This window comes from Barbus barbus, assembly GCF_936440315.1.
Source record: "Barbus barbus genome assembly, chromosome: 16".
Classification (NCBI taxonomy): domain Eukaryota; kingdom Metazoa; phylum Chordata; class Actinopteri; order Cypriniformes; family Cyprinidae; genus Barbus; species Barbus barbus.
This window is the reverse complement of record NC_136744.1, coordinates 17,919,002-17,941,890: the sequence shown is the minus strand read 5'-3', so window position 1 is coordinate 17,941,890 and position 22,889 is coordinate 17,919,002. Positions and strand designations below refer to the sequence as shown.

The 22,889-nt window shown below is 37.3% G+C and overlaps 1 protein-coding gene across 3 annotated transcripts in view; it reads left to right on the top strand.

Moving 5' to 3' along the window:
- LOC306882633 (stromal membrane-associated protein 1-like) overlaps positions 1-22,889 on the top strand; it is a 125,498-nt gene that overhangs the window by 15,801 nt on the left and 86,808 nt on the right. For all 3 annotated transcript variants that reach the window (XM_079437424.1, XM_079437423.1, XM_079437422.1), the window contains exons 2-4: positions 12,467-12,600; positions 14,881-14,966; positions 19,705-19,780. In XM_079437424.1, the coding sequence (XP_079293550.1) occupies positions 12,467-12,600; positions 14,881-14,966; positions 19,705-19,780 (296 nt within the window). The remainder of the gene's footprint in view (positions 1-12,466; positions 12,601-14,880; positions 14,967-19,704; positions 19,781-22,889) is intronic.

Genomic DNA, 22,889 nt, shown 5'->3' with positions numbered 1-22,889 from the left:
CATAAAATAAAATATTTTGAAGACTTTTGGAACCAGTTCTGGTGTCCATTTACTTCCATTATATGGAAAAAACTGATACATTTCTCAAAATATCTCATGTTCAACAGAAAAAAGAAAGCTATACAGGTTTGGAATGACATAAGGGTCAGTGAATGATGACATAACTTTTTTTTTTTTGGGATCATGATTTGATCAACTCCAACCAATTAACTGCCCTTAACATGCTCTCTATCTCACTTTATGCCATTCTTGGTGCCTTGTATCACCTTTGAAGAAATTCTTGTTATTCATCACCCTGTCATTCTTTGCCTCCAGGGGGCGCTGTGAGAATGCGGTATATTTAAAGCAGCACAATGAAGGCCTCACCTCCTTTTTTTCCACAGTGTTCTTTCCATCCTTATAGTTCTTTAAATTCACATCCATCTGAATTAAAGCTATGAGTTCAGCTCAGAAATGTCCTGATCCTGAAGTATCTTTGGCATCACAGGGCGGACTGATCAATCTCCTTTGTGTGATTTTTTTTTTGGAAGCACCAGCTGAGAATCTGACAGTTTGTAATTTGGTTTGTGTGAAGCCCTGTGTTCACAGGTACATTTATTACTTTCAGTCTATCTCAGGATTTTACTCTCTCGTCCTCTCATGTAGTTCACAGGGAAGCTAGTCTATATGTATTCAGTGTCAGCATTTCGTCTCACTGTTAGTTTTCAGATAAATCCTCTTGGCTCTGCGGGTCGCTGCCTATCTGTTACGGTTGGTATTTAGATACGCTTGCCGTGCGCTTCTGCTTCACACTTGGTTTTTGAGTTTATTTCCTTGTGTGTAGGTTTTTTTGGGGTTGATCATGGGGTGGGAAGGATCTGAAAACACTCCCAAGCGCAGCAAAGCATAATCTTACAGTTCCAGTACATTTTTTGTCTCCCACCAACACCAATTAGATGTGTTGCCGTACTGTGCTGTGCTGAAAGATGAGTGGTTTAAGTTCAGAATGATGCATGATTCTAGGACGGCCTCTTTTGGATGCTTCTGTCTTTAGGCCCTTTTGCACTAATTGTGACTGTTCAGCATCAACAATGGTTTGAAAAGAAACAATGTACTCATATGAAGCTATTCAGACCAGAGACGAACATTTGCACAACAACAAACAGGTTTTCTTGGTTGGAGCTCATGAACTCATTGATCTGCAGGCATACCCTGTTATTAGCAAGTTTGCAATATTAGCTATGTATAAAATATTCAGCAAACATTCACAGTATTGCACTTTGTGAAACAGTTTATTCTATTCAATAATATATACATATTACTCACACTATCGTTCAAAATGTGTGGGCTTTAAGATTTTTTAAAAATGTTTTTGAAAAGACTCTTTTAAAAGAACTTTTCTATGTTAATATATTTGAAAATGTAATTTGTGTTGGCAAAGCTGAATTTTCAGTCTTCAGTGTCACATCATCCTTCAGAAATCATTCTAATATGCCGATTTGCTGCTCAAGAAATATGTATGATTATCAGTGTTGAAAGAAAGAGAAAAAACATAATCCTTTTTAGGATTGTTTGATGAATAGAAAGTTCAAAATTTGAAGCTCAATTTATTTTTTTGTAACAATGTGATAATTTTGTTTCTGTCACTTTTGATCAATTTACTGTGACCTTGCAGAAAAGTATTAATTTCTTTAAAAAAATGGTAGGGGTGACTTGATACCACTTTTTCAGAACCGATCCTTATCCGATACCAAAAATTCTGAGTATCTGTTGATACCGATACCAGTTTATTTTAAAGGTCCCATGACATGCTGTTTTTTGGATGCTTTTATATAGGCCTAAGTGGTCCCTAGTACTGTATCTGAAGTCTCGTTCCCGAAATTCAGCCTTGGTGCAGAATTTCAGCCACTACGAGCCAGTCCCAAAATGAGCTTTCCTTAGGACGTGCCATTTCTGTGTCTGTAGCTTTAAATGCTAATGAGGAGGAGAGATTGTATTGCTAATATTGACAGTGGATGTATCGCAATGGCTCTTAGACACGCAGTCGTTCAAGCTTTTCAGTTTGACCCAGAATCTGATCCGGATGGAGAAGCACCAAATGAAGAAGTTGCAACTCGGCGGCTACAGCAGGACGTCATCGAATGGTTAGTTTAAAATATTGTGTCTGGATACGATCAGTGTTTGCCACATAGACTTTACCTGGGCGGACCGCAACAATATCCACCGCCCGCTGCCATTAGCTCCCGCATCTCACACACACGAGCGCGACTTTAGAACAATATCTAGTAACTTTCAGACCCTTTAGGGGGCTTTTTTCCCATAACGGGTACATACTAACAAACCTAGCGACTTAAAAAAAAAAACCAAACAAAAAAACCTTATCTTTCAGTTTGCCTTAAAGCAGCAGACTCCTCAATAAATCATTTAAAAAAACAGCGTTTCCAAGCACTTGTTGCTTACTGTTTGGACTTTTAAATATGAACATAATTTGTCTGTTAATATGCGCAGTTTATTGCTCAGACGCAAAACAGTGCTTCGCTCGTTTGCAAGCCATGATGTCTCTAGAGAAAAAAAAAATTGCGCTCGCCTCGCACCGTCGTAGCTCATTTTCTCATGGGCGGGCAAAGCAGAGAAAGGGGCGGTAACCTTTCCCCATATGACGACATAAGGGGAAGATTCCAGATCGGGCCATCTGAGCTTTCATTTTCACAAAGGCAAAGCAGGATACCCAGGGTTTGGTTTACACCTATCGCCATTTCTAGCCACTGGGGGACCATAGTCAGGCTAGGGGAACTCATATTAATGTTAAAAAAACTCATAAAGTGAAATTTTCATGCCATGGGACCTTTTAAATCAGTGTTGAATGTTTATACTTCAATGTGTGTTGACCTGATCATGACTTTTTTGTGTTACACACAATCTACTTAATATAGACAACTTTATTGTAAAGAAAAAACAACAAATGAATGCATATATAATTATAATCTGACAAAAATACTATTATAAACTAGATTAGTGGATAATTCAGTAGCAAAGTTACTCTAGAAAAATCATGAGTCTATAATTATATAAAATCTAAAATTAGTGGCAAAAAAAAATTATTTAGTGGGGAACAAATAAAATAAGTGAATAAGTGTAGGACTAAATGTAAAATGATACATTGTTCTTTGTATTGTTATAAAATACATTCATGAAAAACAAGTAATATATTTATATATAAATATGTATACTGTAAAATGTAAATAAATTTATTTTAAATGTTTAGCACAGAAACATATGATAGATGAGACGAACAAGAAAGGCTATTAATAATCTTTCATTGTGCAAAAGTATTATGATATGAAAGGCTCCAAATACAGTGTGGCACAAAGCGCTAAAGCGCATCCCATGCACAGAATGATGCGCTTGAAACAACACACAGCGCTCCGCAACTCCGCATAGAAAGGTTCAAAGCACAAAGTGAAGAGATATTAATGCGTAGTGTATTAAATCTGTGCGATAGTGCTCTCTAGTCCAGTGTTGTGATCTAACAGACACCAACGCGATTTTGAAAACAGCACAAAGATAAAGTCCTTTTATGCAAAACCATTGCTTTATTTACAGATCAAGTAGGAACATTTAATAATCTTGAAGAGAGTTTCGTTGTTTTGACTGGTAGTAACTGAACAGGTTGAACGCTGAATGGAGGATGACAGACAGCCGCAGCGGAGAGAAGAGTTTGTGAACTTGACTTGATATTCATGATCTGTACCTCACATTAAACTACGTAACGGCTTCAGAACACTTGAAATATAGTGCACGAAAACTTTATGGTGTTTTATAATGTGTTTGTGGCTTTTGTTGGGCTTAACAATAACACAATAGTATACGCACAATATCGGATTTGGTTCGGTCAATACTCTGATCCGGCAGAAAATGCTAGTATCGCCGAGCGATACTGATACTGAATATCGGATCGGCGCACCCCTAAAAAATGGTAGTGTATTTAAAGTTTTGTGTTGTTTTCTATGTGTTGGCTGGTATTTGATATTTAATGGTGTGTGCACATTTCCCCATTTTAAAGTTTAGATTACTTTCGTGGTCATCTTAATCTTTAAAATCATGTACATTTTTAGCAAATATCATTTTACATATTGTAGATTATATTTTTGTGATGCCTACATTTTTACCATTTGAAAAGTATTTATTTCTTAATGTTTAACTTAATTTTTGATAAAACCATATAGAGTTTATCTGTTATCAGCTTTAACCTGAAACTAACTGTTGGCTTTTTAATATTGCTATTAACCCGTACTTTAACATCAGTGCAATTTCACCAAACAAAAACTTCAGATCACTTTAGTTAAACACTGTTTTTTATTACTTTTGGTTTTATTGGTGAACCTGACAGTCTTAAATTTGCTTTTCCTGTATCCCGTGCTTCTAATAGACCAGCTGAAGGGTGTGTTATGGCATCTGTTGTACCAACGGGAATGTGCTTTTCTATATTCGTTTCATTCCTGGTGTGAATGAACCATTCGTGTGTGATTTTCGTTTAGCTTTTTCATATGCTGTTTGGTGTGAAAGGCCCTTTAGACTGCATCAAGTGTGTTCACTATGGTGTTCAGCTGGAGGTCCATACAGCTAGAACCCACACTAATGGGCACGGCTGTGATGGACAGAGCTGCATATTTCCCCCCTCATCCGCTCTGCCATTACATAACCAGACACATTTTCTCCTCCAGTTATGGATAACAAATACACACATGCACATTAAAAGCCTTTTATTTGGTGTTGAGAAGGTTCACGTTGATACGAATGTGTGCGGTGTTCTCTGTGATGTGGTTGTTTTCTGCCGTCACCCTTTTTAATGAGAGAAAAATGGAGGCTTTTAAGAAAATGGCAGCAGCACTTCTAAAAGGCTCAATGGATGACCTTATGCAGTCCAAAAGTGTGTGTGTGTGTCCACGTTAAGGTGTGTGTTTGACAGACTGCTGTGCCGATTCACTCTTTGGACCTAAAGACGAGGCTAAGTGCCACTGCCGCCGCATTTCCTGTTTTTTACTGGGATCCTACTGTCACATTCCCAGCATGCTTTGTGCAGTGACCTATACTCAGCAGTCGCCACTCACAGTGACTTAGTTAGAGATGCGCACAGATGCACTGTACAAGCGTGGCTTGCCCTTACAGACCCAACGAGGCGTGAACACACACACACACACACACACGGTCTATTATATAAACATCATCAGAGCTGTCATGCACTGTTAAAGAAAGCAGTACGAGTTATTTTTAAAGACACATACACGTTATCTAGCTGAACCGCACTGTCTGTGTATATTCTGGGTTACCCGTGCACAAACATTGATGGACCTTTGTCAGGGTTGATGCTATATTCAGTTTGACTTGAATAAAAATGGCTCTGAGGAGCTTTCTTTTGGTTTATATGTTTGTCAGATTGTTCAGTGGTGAAAATGTCTGACCAAAAAATGGAAATTGTGGGTTGTAAAATGAGATGTGAGCTACAGCTTTAAGGGATGTTCAGTTTCGTTTATTTTATAATGAAAATTTAAATGAATGAACATTGTGTAAAGCACGTCACAGTGACAGACAATATATATGCATATAAAACACTAATTTAAAAAGTCTATATACAGTCTAACTCAATGGAATAAAAAAAAAAAAAAAAATCCCACACAGCCTCATTTACATTTACTTTAAATTAAATATGCCATTTGTTGTCTCCCTGTTTTAAGAACTTATTACCATCTTGGAGTTTCATTTATAAATATAATCTCTTTATATGTTCCATCTTTATATTGACAAATTTCTGATTGCAAAAAATAAATTTTTCAAAATTTTTTTCTTTTTTTTTTTTAAATAAATACAAATAAAATTCTTAAGCTCACTAGTAAGGCTGCATTTATTTGATCAGAAATAAGTTATAAACAGTAATATGATGTTTTATCCCAATTTAAAAAACTGTCTTCTGGAAACTGTGATATGCTGCAATTCAAAAGCAAGATTAAAAACATTAACATTAATTAAAACCGTTAACATTAATAATAGTAAGAAATGTTTCCTGAGCACCCAATCAGTATATTACAGACTGGAGTAATGCTAAAAACAGTAACTGCTGAAAATTCAGCTTAGCAATCACAGAAATAGATCACATTTACAAATTTGATTAAACATATAGCAGTTATTAAAAATTGTAATGTGAATTTTACTGTACTTTGGTCAAATAAATGCAGCTTTGATTAGCATGTTGTTTTTGTTGTTTTTTTAACAAAAAAAATCATAATTATTGCACATACTTGGCCTATTTGAATCTCTCTCTTGTACACACAGCCATGTGTAGTTAGATTTTTTTGTACGGTTTGCGTCCTATTCAGCTGTTAAAAGCATGTCAGGTGGAGTGAAGGGCAGCAGTGCGTGGTCCTGAAACACAACAACTGGCCCCTGTCCCTGGATCAGACCAGTACAATCCGCACCAACCTTTTGAAGTGTTACCCGAGCATAGCTGAAGGGTCCTCGAGTTCTTTGAGGTTTCTGGGTGAAGTACAGTGCCACTCTCTTCTCCTGTTTTTCTTCTTCCCCTTTCTTTCTTCCTCTGTCCTCTCTCTCCTCCCTCTTTGGCAGAGCTGATGGAAGGGATTAGGAAGGAAGTGAAAAGAGAGAGAGGGGCTCTCTCCCCCAGAAGTGAAAGATGGAGGGCAGAAGGGACTATTGTTTATTTTGACAAATGCTCTCTTGTAGCCTTGAGGTGACATTGACGAAACGATGCTCCCACTCAATTTTCAGTGAGACAGGTGCTACAAAGGCACGAATGACGTGTGTGTATGTGTTTGGCACAACTTATATTGGCCGTGTCCCATTGTTTATGTGCATTCAGTGCAAGCAAATGAGCTACAGGATTATAAATCTGGGGTGACTCCTCAATGAAGTGGGTAGAGACCTGGGGACCACAGAGGCAACTGTAAATTTCCCGCTGTACCTACACCCACAAAGTCCCTGCGAGCCCCGCTCTGGATGTTTAGACACTGAATCATTTATTTGGCCTGCTTTTAATTGAGTTTTCAGGGGAGAGCCGCCTCGCACACCCAGGGTGTGGCGCGTTTGTAGGCTCTCCCAAAAATGGTATCTCGCTACCCAGCTGCTGAAAGCATCCTTTGCTTGTTATCCTCAGGTCTAAATATAGCATGCCTCAGCTTTGAGGAAATTTTATACAGCACTTTCTCCTTCGCATCCTTCTACCATGGACTTGTTTACAGCATCCGGCTGCCGTTTTGAAAAGGTGAATGGTAAATTATTAGCCAGTGTACAGCGACTGAGGGACTCACTCGCATTGCTCTACATCTGCTGCGACCAGCTGCGGCGATAATGAATGGACTTGGGAAGTGGGGAAGTAGAAAGATCACGACGACATGTCACAGCTGAGAATCCGAAATGGTCCCTTTTGGACGCTAGAGGCCGTCATCCATCCTTGCAGAATGGGAGAGCTTAGACGGGGTCATAGGTCATGACCTGTCTTGGTTGCCAGTTCCCCTCCATCGCAGCATTTCCTGTTTATGTAGATGTGTCTGTCTGCAGGGCTGCTAGACAGACAGCGGTCAGTTGTCTGACCTCTACTCTTGGCTGGTTATCAGAGTCCTTGTTTATACCTGGCGTTAACATCCATCTCAGTAGTGCTGCGTGGCTTGACGGTTGACTATATGATGTGTGGTGGAAGATGCCAGCTTGCTATGATGTTTATGTTAAAGCTACAATCTGTGCTGCAAATTATGTTGCAGACAGGTGCTTCCAGCTTCCTTGATTATAATGAGAGTAATTTCGTTTTGACGCATCATGTCTACAGTGTTTGCATGTGATGTAGAGACAGTATAATGGTAGGTTGTTTATGGTCGGCCAGCAATGTAGCAGCAGATCAACTGATGTGCTGTCACATTTTGAATATGGCTCATCCAATAATTTTATTTATAATGTAATACTGTTATAAATCTTTTGTTTTTAACTTAAATGCTACGAAGTGTTAGACAGCTGTTGATGCCAGACTTGTTCATTCATTGCTTATGTTATGTAGTAATTTGTAAAATATTGAATTGCAAAAATTAAAATTAGATTTTTAATTAAATGAATTATTAAAATAAGTAAATAAAGGTTAATAAAATAATAAATAATAAAATATTTTTTATAATTTTAAAAAGTACAAGTATTTAATATTACTGTAATATTTAATTTTAATGAGATATAAAATTGCTCGTTATAATATTTTAATTATGCTGCCCACATCTATGTCTCAGATAAGCCTACCACAAGTCAGCTCAGCTTTAAACTTGATTTTAAGTTTAATGTATTTATTTTAACATTCAGATTCATTTTATTCAATTAATAGTGTATTATCATCAATATTTCAATATGAAATACATTTTTAAATTTGTGACCGTATTTGTTTTACAGTAGAGTTTCGGCAACCACAGCTGCCGTTTTTTTTTACCGTAAATGTTACGGAATTCTTTTTACAGTGTGTTTGTTTTTTTTGTTTTTTTATTTACCTGTATGTAAGCAAAGTGCAGTGTTAAAGTTCAAACTGTGTATTTACAACATTAAAGTGGCTGACAACAATATTCTTATTAGGAATAAAACTGCCTTGTATTTGAACTGTGCAGAGCTGTAGCTGAATAGTTAAGCCTACTTCGCTACTGTATTTTAATGTTGGTCATTATGGTGGTACTTGGAGAGCCAAATATTTTCTGAGGTGGTACTTTATCTACTGCAGTGGTTCTCAAACTTTTTATACATTTTAAATTTGTAGCTTTAGAAATATTTTATTTGATTCAACATAAAATTTATTACACACAAACATTTAGGCTACAACGGCCTAGACTATGGAACATAAAAGAAGATAATTTGAGAAACATCTCAGTATTTTTTGCTCATACAATGAAAGTCGTTGGTAACCAAAACAGCTTTGTTACCAACAGTCTTCAAAATACCTTCTTTGATGTTCCACAGAAGAAAGTAAGTCATTCAAGTTTGAGTAAATGATGACAGAATTAAATTTTTGGTGTGAACTATCCCTTTAATGTTTTATTATTAGTAGTAGTAGTAGTAGTATTATTAGTATTTTTTTAATTAAACGATACTCTAAAGAAACTAAATATGCCAGCAGGTGGCGGTAAATGTCTCGAGTCATTCATTCGAACGGCTGATTCATTCAAGGATTAAGTAGACGGCTCTTTTAATGAAAGCTCTTTGAATCATCACTTTACACGATTCGTTCAAAACGCGGATTCATTCAAAAACTAAACACCGCTGTGTTGCTCCGAGACGCACAACAGTTCTGCTATGGCTTTAAAGGTAGTTATGTTCTCTGCTAAATTTAGCGAAAACACATAATATTCTGTTTAAAATATAACACAATATCAACTTCTTATTTACTGAACTGTTGTATAAAATCACATTTGCACTCTCTATAAAGTTACCTGTGGAACCGTAGACAGCACACGCGCTGTTCATCTAATAAAGATCTTCATAACAAGCCTTTGCAGATTTGCTTTCAATTGACTGTAGATCCAAAGCCATGTCTTCAACGCTCTTGATGTTACATCTCTGATTGAGAATCGCTTCAGACGACTCAGCGAGTGCTGCAGGGAACTGAACGAATCATTTAAACTGATTCGCGAACCGATTCACTGGTTTGCCAAATGGTTTGATCAAGCCTTTGAACAGAATTGACTCAAAAGAATGAATCATTCGTGAATGGGCATCACACATTGCCCAAAGAAAAGTAAATGGCGCGTTTGGAATAAATTGAAGCATTTTTTACTTGTATTGAATTAAGATACAGTAACGAGAGGAGCGTCGCCCACAGTAACTAAGTAAAAGTACAATTTTTTTCTCTAAAAATATACTTGAGTAAGAGTAAATGTACCCATCTTTGAATATATTCTAAAAGTATTAGTTACCCAAAAACATTACTCAAGTAAATGTAACTCATTACTACCCACCTCTGATATGGTATAAATATGAGACAAAAAGATATGAAACAGAGTAATGACGGAGCTTTCGGCATCTGACGCCGCTTATTCTCTCAGAGATGATGAGAGACGAATCTCAACATATGCTGATAACAATATAGGCTATAGCTGTTTTCATTTATTCCCTTAACATTTCTCTTGTGGCCCGTACATAGTGGAAAAAAAATGAGAAGAAACGTATTTCGTGTTAAACAGGTTGTTTTTGAAAGTCAGTGCTTGAAATAAAAGCTTTTTATTTCATTGATTTTTATTGATGACTGCATTGTTAATATTTCAATTATAGGACTATAATTCATTGTATAGCCTAATAGACCTGTTTTAAAAGACCTGTTTTAAAAACATTTTAATTGAGGAGTAAATAGCCTAATCTTATCTTCGCAGCATGTCAGTTATGTGCTAATTATTGCGGGGCAAATTAATTGTAATTTTAATTTAATAAGAAAAGTAACTTCTTAATAATAATAATAATAGGCCTAATAAAAATAAGAATGTAACAGGCCCACATCAATTGGAAATGCCAAATACTCTTAATATTGCCAATAATTTATGTTTTTGACAATATGTCTGGCTATCGTCAATACAAGATCATCGTCTTTCGACGCACCTCAGCAAAGGGAGGTTATCTCGGGCCAGACAGCACGTTGTTACTTCGTTTGGGCTGCCTTATTGAGCGCAGTGGTACTGAGAACATTATATTTCACACACTTTAAGTTCTTTTGATTTGGACTGTATGAAACTTTTGAAACTGGGGTTTTCACAGTCCTGGAACACCCGGAGAATCGGGGAACTCCAAAGGAAACTTTCACAGGGCTTGGGAAATTCATAGAAATTTATCTTAAAAGGCATGGACATTTCTATAGCCAATATAATTTGTTAATCTTAATTCCTTAGCGCATTATTCCTTTGTGAGTGAGTTTTCTATTGTAAAGTATTTGTAAGAATCATGGACAAATTATGGAAATGCATTAGTCAGAAGGTGTGGGAACCCTGAAATAAGCACTGCAGCGTTTTAGTCCAGCAGGGAGAGTATGGAGAGAGTTCCTCCAGCTCTTCCCCTCCGCAGGGGCACCGCACCCTTCACTGCACCGGGCTCCACTCAATGACAAATTAACCCTCTTTAATTGTGGGTGAGTTATGCAGCTCCTGGTGCAGTGGTGTGAGACACAATCTTGCAGCCTTTTATTGGGCTAATAAATCTGGAAGGGTGGCAGACAGAGCCTGTGCAGCCAGCCGGATGGTACTTTGGGTTGGGTGAGAGATAAGAGACTGGAAACCCGCTCTCTCTCAATACCGCAGTTTTACCGAGTTTTTCCAGCACGTTGGGGGAATCTTATCATCCTGTTCACGCATCGCCCGTCCTCTTTTGTCATCTGAGCACAAAACAGAAGCAAGATAGCCATTAATATCCTGAGCAATCATGCAGGATAAATTATGAACATGCTTAAAAGTGAAGAAACAGTACGGTATTGTTTGTTATGCTAATGGTTGTACTTGTGTATGTGCACAATTTTCTTTTCTAATTAGGAGCTGTGTGGGTGGCACTGCCAGGGTCAGTGGTTTACTCTTGCCTGATGGGCATGCAAACCCATGCCAGGCGTCCTGCAGGCAGAATACAGATCCCATCCCCCCCTGAAACCAGGGATACGGCTCCGTGCTGCGAGAAAGCGTGAGACGGAGGAAGCGAATTGGACACATCCTAAGATGGCTGACAGGTGTAGATAAAGCCAAAGAGGGCGGGTGAACCACAGAAATCCATTTCCCAGCAAACCCGGTGATTTATAGCCCGTCAGGAGCAGAGCTCTCACTAGCACCAACCAACCAGCCGAGAACTGTCAGGACCGCTCAGTGCGCCCACACCCCCAATCCGTCCGCTACCACTCGCAGCTTTTCACCCGAAAGCTATCGACTTCTTGCTCTCAGAACTGAAAGAAACACAACCTCCGTCTCTGCCTTTGTAAGCATCTACCGCCAGAGCGCTTTCGTCCGCCCCCATGCTATTACAGTCACTTCTGAGAGCTGAATATTACAAACCAGGCTGAAGATAATCACATGAAGTCTGTATTGTAGCACAATTCACATTTTTCTTCTCCCTTTTCTCTGTGGTTGATGAGATCAGGAGTCTCACAATGTAGTTTCACTGTTTTATTCAGATACCTGCGGCTATTGACTGTTGATTCAGGTGGGCTACCTGCTGCATTCATCCGGCACTTGGATCGAATTTTATTATCACGACTGCAAAATTCCATAGTTTAGATATTGGTTTTCAGCATCACAGCACAATGTGGTTTATTCGATGCCATGGCAAGGCGGAATTGAGCGTCGGAGCTTGAGGCAGCACCGTGACTCAGAAGATTTATTTTAAACCGCTGTTTCTTCACTGCCTGTTATGATGGCGTTATCTGTTTCAGATATTGGGAAGTGCTTTACTGCAGGTCTAAATTCTCTCTGTCTTCTCTCTTTCCCTGCAGGACCACGATGGGCCTCTTGGAATCTTGGTGTGTTTATTTGTATCCGCTGTGCTGGAATACACCGGAACCTGGGAGTGCATATATCACGTGTCAAATCAGTCAACCTGGACCAATGGACCCCCGAGCAGATACAGGTATGTGTGTTTTCATGTATTGGTTGGTTTTTCTTTCTTATGGGGCTCAACAAGATGTTTTGGGCCTGTTGATGACCCGACTCCCATTTGACAGTACTGCTGTTTCACAGTGTCTAGCATTTGTTGATCAAATTCTCGTTCACATTCACATTGTTGATAGGGAAGTTGTGGCCTAATGGTTAGAGAGTCGGACTCGTAACCCAAAGGTTGCGAGTTCGAGTCTTGGGTCCGGCAGGAATTGTAGGTGGGGGGAGTGAATGTACAGCACTCTCTTCCACCTTCAATACCACGACTGAGGTGCCCTTGAGCAAGCATAAATGGCTGCCCACTGCTCCGGGTGTGTGTGTTCCCCTACTGTGTGTGTGTATCCTTAGGATAGGTTAAATGCAGAGCACTAATTCCGAGTATGGGTCACCATACTTGGTCACACTTTCACTTTCTCTACTGTTCAAAAGTTTGGGGTTGGTAAGAATTTCTTAAAGGGATAGTTTAAGAAAATGCAAAATGAAAAGTCATTCCAAATCCGTAAGATCTTCATTTATATTCAGAACACAAATTAAGATATTTTTGATGAAATCTGAGAGCTTTCTGACCTTCCACATACAGCAACGCAACTACCACATTCAAGGCCCAGAAAGGTAGTAAGGACATCGATAAAATAGTCCATGTGACATCAGTGGTTCGACCTTAATTTTATAAAGATTCGACATTGTTTGTTTTTTTGCACAAAGAAAAAAAACTACAATTTTATTCAACAATTTCTTCTTATATAGCATAATATGATTATATAAAAATATAGCTGACGTCCGTTTGCGCTCCTATTTTTTTTTTGCCAAAGTTATGTTTAGATGTGTATACTAATTGGCTAACATATTAGTTTTTATCCAAATTGCAAACCCTTGAAGTATAAAATAGAATAATTTGAAAAGTATGTTTGCTATATTTGTGGTGTGGACAGTGACCAAGCCAACATAAAAATCCTTGTTGAGCCTTTCCTGAAATTATTAGGACACCTGTTTTTCTATTGTAGTGTGAGTGATGGCTTCAAAACACACTGCTTCATGTAGTCCAGATAACCTTCATTCATATTACAGGTATACATGTGGAACTGAATTTGTGTGTCTCTTGTGTGTCTCTGTGTGTTGTGCTGTAAAAAACAGTGTGGCTTGAAAGATTTATGAGTTTTTAGCTAACCCAAAAGGGAGTCTTGCATCTCCCCTTTGCATATTAATTGACGTCTGGATGGATAATTAATTCTTGATGGGTAATTACTTGTCTGTTTTTCAGCATCTTCTCTTCCTTCAGTCGGATCCATCATCCTCATATTAATTTGTCTCTGACAGGCTTAGACGTATGTGACATAGGACTGATAATGCAAATGTGTGTAATTTATATATGTTCAGAATAGCCTCGATTACATTTTTAATTAATAATCAGGGCCATAAACTCACACAGACAACTGAGCTTTTTTGAGTCTGTTTCAGGTTAAAAGGTCATGCATTTTACCCCTATAGCTTTCTTAGGAAGTTGTGATGTGTGGCATGAATCAAGGTACAGATATTTTGCACCGTCACTCTTGTCGCCCAGCGATTGTGCACACAGCAACCAATCAAATTCCACCACCTCAAAGAATAAATGAGTTTGCTCTTTATTCAGAGGTCATTGCGGTACTTCGACTTTGAGAGAGAGAGAGATCAATATATATTTTTTAAGGGGTCCGTGCTAAATACATATCAGCATACTAAATACATTTATTTTTTTCCCTCAGGTCATCATTTAAGCATTTTAAACATGTGAAGGGTAACATTGTACAGTGATGCATCTGTTACAGATTTTACACTTATTTAGACGACCTGCTTCATGAATTGTACTTGATTAATTTTTTTTATTGATCTTGTAGAGTTTTGTGCTATGTTTTGAGTTTCTGCACTTTTAATAATGGACACTAATTGAGTTTTATACCATTTAACAAAACTGTGAAAGTGTGTTTGAATGAATTCCCAATTTTTGTGCAGTATTTTTTGTAAAGAAAACTGCTTGATTTATAATGAGAAATACTATATCAAACTATTTGTCTAACAATGTATATATAGCTTGAAATAAAATGTGTACTTTTTGTCACTTGAGCTCTGATTTGCATTAGATTTTAAATAATTATTTTATTTATTAAGGTGCTTGCTTTTTCTCCTTTTTGATAGACTTTGGGACAAATGGATGGTTTGCATTGTTCTCCTTTTTCACCTGGTATCTTTTTTTTTTTGTCTGTCTTTCTCGGTTTAGAGCGTGCAGAGCATGGGCAACACCAAGGCAAGACAGCTGTATGAAGCTCATCTCCCAGAAAACTTCAGACGGCCGCAAACTGACCAGTATCCTCGAGTCTACCTGTGTTTTTGTTTGTTATTCTGGTTCATGGCCTTTGTTAGTTACCGTATTGACCCGAATATAAGACGACCCTGATTGCAGGTTTGTGATATTGTTCAGGGCTTGAAAAATGAGGGAAATGAGATCTGAATGTTCTGTAAACTTTATTATATGACATGCTGTTTTTTAAAATGAATAATAATGCATGTAATTGTAGGTACACTAAAAAAGTGCTGTCCTGGAGCTCCACTGATTGTTTGTGCTTAGTACCATTGATTTTTGCACATACACTACCTTTCAAAAGTTTGGGGTCAGTAAGATGTTTTTTTTTTTTTTTTTTTAGATTTATTTAGCAAAGATGTGTTAAATTAATAAAGAGACCGTAAATACATTTATAATGTTACAAAATATTTCTATTTCAAATAAAATATTATTTTGAACTTTTATATTCATCAAAGAATCCTGAAAAAATTTATCGCAGTTTTCACAAAACATTATTTTTAACATTGATGATAAAAATGATTATAGAACACAGAATTAGCATATTAAATTGATTTCTGGAGGATCGTGTGACACTAAAGACTGTAATGACTTATGAAAATTCAACTTTGTCACTCCAGGAATAAATTATATTTAAAAATATATCAAAATAGAAAACCGTTATTTTGAATTGTAATGCTATTTCACAATATTACTGTTTTTATTGTATTTATCAATTAAATGCAAATTGGTGAACATAAGACTTATTAACACAAAATCTAACATACGTCAAACTTTTGATTTGGTAGTGTTTTTAATAATTGCACAATACTATGAGGTATTGATTTCTTGATTTATACGTTTCGTTTGTCAGTTCTGTCACAACTCAAACACCCTGTAGTTCCATCATGAACTATATACAAAAAAAAAAAATCCTGTTGGGAATTCCTGGTGTACTGTTGGTGAATGTGGCAGGCAGAAGCCTGTGTGACTTCACACCTCTGGTTGTAGAGATTTCGAGAAAACAGCTGCTGTTTTCAGCAGCTTGACACATAGCAGAGCTGAGCAGGAAGTACCTCAACGCTGAGGCCTAACAGGAAGTCTCCTCATGTCTCTCATCCCTCTTGCCTCGGGTATCCTCCTCCGTCCTATTTCACACCATCAGTCTAATTGGGTGTGTGTGGCGGCCGGGATAATTCCATATTCTCCTCATTGGCGCCTTCAGAAACCCTAATTGAATTTCCCTGGCATCCGCAGCCTGTTATCAGCGCTCCTGTGTTTGGTGTGGCTATGGAAATGGCTTCATTTGTATGCTGACCGATGAGGTACAATATTCTTAACTGTCAAAATGGATTAATCTGGACAGCAGAGGTGAGCTTCCTCCACAAACCGGCTTTGATGGAATTTGCTTTATCACAGGTGTGGTTTCTTCAGATGGAAATGCGGATCTTTTGTGCGCCAATGTGGGGGCCTTTCACTCTCTCTCACTTATCACTTATCACCGCTTCACTCTCATGATCTCTTTAATGGAAAAGTTGGCTGTGTTAATATAAACGTCAGATCGGCAGAGAAAGGAAATTTAAAGTTCTCTCTCTTCTGTTGCTTATTGTGAATGGCAGATGTACCTTCATTTGGTGTGCCTGTGGTTTCTTTCTCGGTTTCTTTTCCTTCACAGTTTTTTTTTTTTTTTAAATGTATGACTCATTTATCTTTTTCCTATTTATGCCAGCGCTATTTTATTACCGGCTTCTCTCTGTAACTTTTGCATCACGTTCTAACTCGGTGTGATGCAACAAAGCATCTGTACCATTTTAAGTTTAGGAATGTGCAAAACTCCACATTTTCAAAATCGACTTGTCTAGGCGCCTGAAGCTCTACTCGACTGATCGTCGTAAAGAAGCCCTGCATAATTAAGTGTTCCTGAGGATTTTTAATGAGCTGGTTCAGGTGTGTTTGATTAGGGTTTGAGCTGAACTTTGCAAGAAGGTATATCTCCAGGAACAGGATTGGACTGATCTACATATGTTTTTGCATTCATAAACAGTAGACGGAGCACAGCAGAACAGAACTTTCTCAAGTGTCTCGCAACACCACGAAAATAGGTGCTTTAAAGGATATTAATATAAAGATGCTTGAAACTTTTCCAGGAGGGTTTTGTGGTATAACTGGCTAGCAGCTAAAGCACAGCAAAAAAATTATATCAGCAAACACACACAGATAGATAGATAGAAATCAGAAGTATCAGTAAAAACAGAAATATTTTGTAACATCATAAAATCTAAAAAAATATTTTCTTTTGAACTTTCTTTTACTCAAAGAAAGCAGCAACTGTTTTCAGCATTGATAATAATAAGAACAGATTCTTGAACAGCAAATCAGCATATTAGAATTATTTCCGAAGGATTATGTGACATTGAAGACTGGACAATTCATCTTTGCTGCATCATATGAATAAATTACATTTTAAAATCTGTTATTTTTAAAGGGGACCTAACACACACAGTTTCACCCAATCTCATGTTAATCTTGAGTACCTATAGAGTAGTACTGCATCCTTCATATCTCCAAAAAGTCTTTAGTTTTTACATATTTATAAAAGAAAGATACAGCTTTACGATTCTCTCCGGAAAAAGCCGAGCTCCTGGAGGCGTGCCGTGTGGGCGGAGCTAAAGAGTGACCAGCACTTGCGCCGATCGCCAACAAAACAGACATTTGATGCCGTTTCACTTACCGTCTGCAGTTCTGAATCATGACCGGGATCTTTTATAGCTGGGACTGCTCCATCTTTCAATATTAAACGATGTGCAAATCCAGCGTCAAACTGGGCCTTGTTTATATAACGTCTGTCAACAAACAATGGATAAACTCCATTGCTGCCCCGAAAAAACAAACTCTATCCACTGTTTACGTAACGGTGGGTTCTTTTGGGAAGCTTAACAATGCTATCTTTACCTCACAACCAAAAACACACTTCTTTAGAGACATTCTTCCCGAGCGAGTTCCGTGCAGTGCTGCCGAATGAAACGCATTGATGAGCGCTCTCTCACTCTCGCTCTGGTCGATGCGTGCACGGGCGCGTTCTTCCGGGAGAAATGCCCATATAAGGAGTTCCACCATCGTTTATGTCAGCAAGAACCACGATCGAAAAAAACTCTCCGAAACTTGTCCTAACCCGGGAGTGAGATTTTTGGCACAGAAATACTGTTATACATCCAAATTGTTTTTTGAAACTTTGTCCATGCTTAGCATGTGAATCCAACTCTTTAACAGTGTAAACAACTCTGAATGCATGAAACAGCATTGTACCACCCCCCCTTTAAAGGGTAACTAAACCCCTGGTCAGAGCGGAATCCACCCACTGGCAATATTTGAAAAATGCTGGAAAAGTGGGCAGAGCCCAGCGGAGACAGAGGGGACGTGGCCATCATATGTCACAGGGGTATGCAACGTCCAATAGGAAAATTCAACTGCAGTAGCCACCGTTCAACCTGAAGAGGCCTGCACTCAGACATTTTTTACACCATATATTGTAGAATTAAAACACTTTATAACCAAATGTCAAAACATTTACTCGAATCAATGCACAGCACTAATAAAGACACAGTCTTACAGATCATTAACTCAAAAAAAGTTGTTTTAGGGTTTAGTTACCCTTTAAATATAACATTTTACACTATTATTGTTTTTGCTAGTTTTATTAAATAAAGGCAGCATTGGTGCCATGCTTCTCTCTGAAACATTAAAATATCCTGCCAACCCCAAACTTTTGAAAGCTAGTATATTTTTTTTAGTTGTATTGTTTAAAATTGGTCCCCCATACACCACTTGAAATTCTTCCCGGACCACCAGTTTGAGAACCGCTGATCTTTTGTTCTGAAGAGGATTTGTCACTCACCCCTGTCTTTTCTCTTTCTCGCATTCTTTCTCTTCCTGCCACCTGCTTCTTCACCCTGATCCATATTTGATCAGATGCATTATTGTATTGTGATCAGGGATTCATGAGCGTGTAAATCCAATAAAGCTGCGTGAACCGGTCCTCTTAGCATTTTACTGTCGCTGTATAAATTCGCACTGTTAACAGGGAAGTGAGATTCATAGAGCGTGTGTTTTGATTTGTCTTTGGCCCCACTCTGTGGATGTGTGTTTGCTGTGAAAAGAAAAAAAAACAGGCTTGGGAGGATTTGGGCCATCTTTTTATCCTGATTTTTTTTTTTTCTTTTTCTTTCTTTCAAGATGCAGAATGCTAAGTTGTATTCAGTTTGTGGTCCAGGTGTGGTGTTGGTGCTCTGGTGTCTTTCATGGCGAGGAGAGAATACAGCCAGCCTGAAAGGGCTGGCCTCTTTAATGCAGGAGTTGCATTGTAGCTGAGCAAGATGCCAGGTAAATCTTTCAAGCCAATATGAGATTTACCATCCAAAAGAAATAAAAATCAAAAACTTCAAACTTGGATCAACTTTAAAACAATAAGACTGAGATTTCAAGACCCCATTAAAACAAACAGAAAGTTTTGTGGCTTTCTCATAAATTTGTGGTAAAATGAGAGGTATATCCCATCAAAACTTAAGCCATCAAAAAGTTAAGCCATCTCATGGGTTTTAAAAATGTAGTCAGCTAGTTAGCAGTCAGCATCAAGCTTCTGTCTCTTACAACTTCTCAAGTTAAAGAGTGAATGTGTGCCATGTTTGTTTAAATCCTGTGACGTTTAATATGATTTATATTAGTTGTAAGCCATAAATTTAAAAATTTTCCTGAGCAATGTTTCAGAGCTGTGGAGTTCTTCATCAGGGACAAGTATGAGAAGAAGAAGTACTACGATAAAAACGCTGTCAATGGAGCAATTGTGAGTATCTATCTATCCATCTATCCATCTATCCATCTATCCATCTATCATCTATCTATCTATCTAATAAAAATGCTGTCAATGGAGCAATTGTGAGTATCAACTCCTATCTATCGGTCTTTAATCTATTTATTTTTAGTTATTCATGTGTGAATTCAAATCACATCCTACAGTTTAATGAATGAAGTAGCACGTAATCTAAATAAACTTTCTGAAAGTGGCATTTCTCTGAGGTATTGTACTGGACTGAAGTGAAGCAGATTGAAACTGATCTTGCAGATTTGGTTGCAGATCATGCATTTAGCAAAGTTGCAGTTTTGAGTTTGTGATGCGTTGCAGCATATTGAATCATGACGTTGTATTGTGAGCCAGTTGGAAAAACCCAGCTCTAGTGTTTACTGTATCTTATGTGTGGAAGGTCTAATTTGGTGGCCAGTTTTCTGATCATTGATGCTTCAAATTCACATTACACAGCCTGGTGGGTTGCAGCTGTGCTTTATACGTTGGAAATTGATTGACAGGAGCCAGCAGCCAATTAAAGCACTCTTATTTGTGTTAAATTACTTTCTGTGAGTTCCTCTCTGTTCTTTAATGTTTGTGTTGACCACATGCCACAAGGAATAGTAATTGACCATCCTTAGCGTGTCGTGCAGGTCTTAGCCTCATGATAATGCTTGAGGAGCTTAAGCAATTTAAACAAACAGCCTCCTTTTGGCCTTTTCTGATTGCTTTGGATCAGGAGAGACTGAAACATGGTTACACTGTGAAAGGTTTTCGATCAAACTCTGCAAGGCTGCCCTGTCCAATTACATTTCTCTCTCTACTTAAGCCTACCCAAGCAGAGCTCTGCCTTTCTCTGACATGCCTGCTTGAGCTGGCCAATTAAAGCCTTTGCCTTTAGAAACAGACAGCCAATCAGATTTCAGCAGTGGTGGTCAGCCGTTGACTGAGGAGTCACAAACCAGGCAAATATACAAGCGGCATTGGTCTGTGTCAAAGAAAGGTAAAACAGTTCATTGAATTAAAATGCAGTACTAAAATGCAAAATAGTGGCGTGTTGTGCACCACACTGTAACATATTTGACACAACATATTTTTCGACGCTCTCTCTCTGTCCACTGTTGGGAGTGTGCTCACCTGTGTGTTTTTCCCCAGATTCAGTTTTTCCCGTTTTAATTTTTCTGGATTCCGCTTTTCTGTTTTGATTTTTCTGGACTCCTTTTTAATTGTTGAATTTAAATTTTATGGTAACACTTTAGAATAAGGTTCCATTTATTAACATTAGTTAATGTATTTAATACTGCATACTGTATTTAATACTTTAGCTGCTAGCCATTAACGAACATGAACAAACAATGAACAATGCATTTATTACACTATTTATTAAACTTTGTTAATGTTAGTTAATGAAAATAGGTTGTTCATTGTTTACTCATGTTAGTTCACACTACATTAACTAATGTTAACAAACACAACTTGTGAATTTAATAATGCATCAGTAAATGCTGAAATTAACATTAACTAAGATTAATAAATGCTGTAGAAGTATTGTTCATTCTTAGTTCATGTTTACTAATGTTGTTACCAATTTTATTAATCATAAAGCTCGTCTAATTAATTAAAATCATGAAACATACAATTTCACATAAATTTATTAGAAGTAAAAAAACAAAAAAAACTACATGCTTAGGGCACTGTTTTATTTTTTCTCACCATGTGTTTTATTGTTACCAAATTCTCTGTTTTAACAGATTTATTTATTCTTAAAATAGCCGTATGAAATGTTTTTTTTGTCCTCAGAAATTCTGTGTGTATTTAAATAAAAAAATTCTGGTTATCAAATGAAGGCAAATTAATACATTAATTTCATTTATCTTTTAATTGAAAATGAAACGCTTTATTTTTTGGCAAACAAAGGGGATTTACTATTAGCAATAAAACATGATAGAGATGTTGTGTGATTATTCCTTAAATTGAAAGTGATACTAATAGTATTAGTAGTGTTATGTACATTCTGCTGAACAATATCTCTGGCACAGTGTCTTCAAGTTAAAACAAACTTTTATTTTGACGGGTTGCCGTGAATACCTTTTAAATTTCTGTGTGATATGAGGCTAGATTTACTCGGTAAAATGCTCATGAAGTGACTCTGAGAGCAGTTTTTGGAGATGTTGTTCATGTATTTATGTCCTCATTTAGTGAGACGGCAGACACCGCGAGCGTCACATGTGCTTCTTTGTGTGTAGTAAACAAAACCACGCGACTGCGCCATTCATTAACACAGACACGCAGAACATGATTTATATTTAAATTAGTCTTTTTGTTACTTAATATTTACAGATACTATTCCATATTCAATTGTAATCAATGCCAACACTCAGACAACATACAGAATTACCAAATTTTGCCATAAGTTAAATATATTAAGGTTCTGCAATATATAAATATATTGTGGAAACTTAATTTCCTGTAGAGCTGCTTTGCAACGATTTGTATCGTAAAAAGCGCTATACAAATGAACTTGAACTTAATCACCTACTTTTGATTTATTCATTTAAAGGTGGACAAATTCCATGACATTCCACGTTATACAGTAAATTCAGTTTTTATGACTGGATTCCGTGATTCCGTCCGTGTTTTCCGCATCACAGAATATAATATAATGGCAGGGGAAACACCGAGTTGTCATGCTGTTTTCTTCCAAATCATTTACATTAAGCCTTTAGTGCTATCAGCAGTTATGTTTAGTTAATTTATTATGTACACTACTGTTTAAAAGTTTGGGGTCTGTAAAATTTTAAAATGTACTTATTCCTGTGACGACAAAGCTGAATTTTAAGCAGTCATTACTCCAGTTTTTTGTGTCACATGATTCTTCAGAAATTATTCTAATATAATAATAGGAAAAATAGGAAACCCTTTGACATTACTATAAGGTTACAATTAACAACAGAGCCCAAAGTTAAATTTAATTACCATTCATTTTTAAATATAATAATCAATAGTGAACTTAAAAAAATGTATCCAGACATGTAAATTGCATTATAAAATTTCTATTTGTTGTTGAAATAAATTCATTTATGCAGTGGCTGTCAAAACTTATTTATAT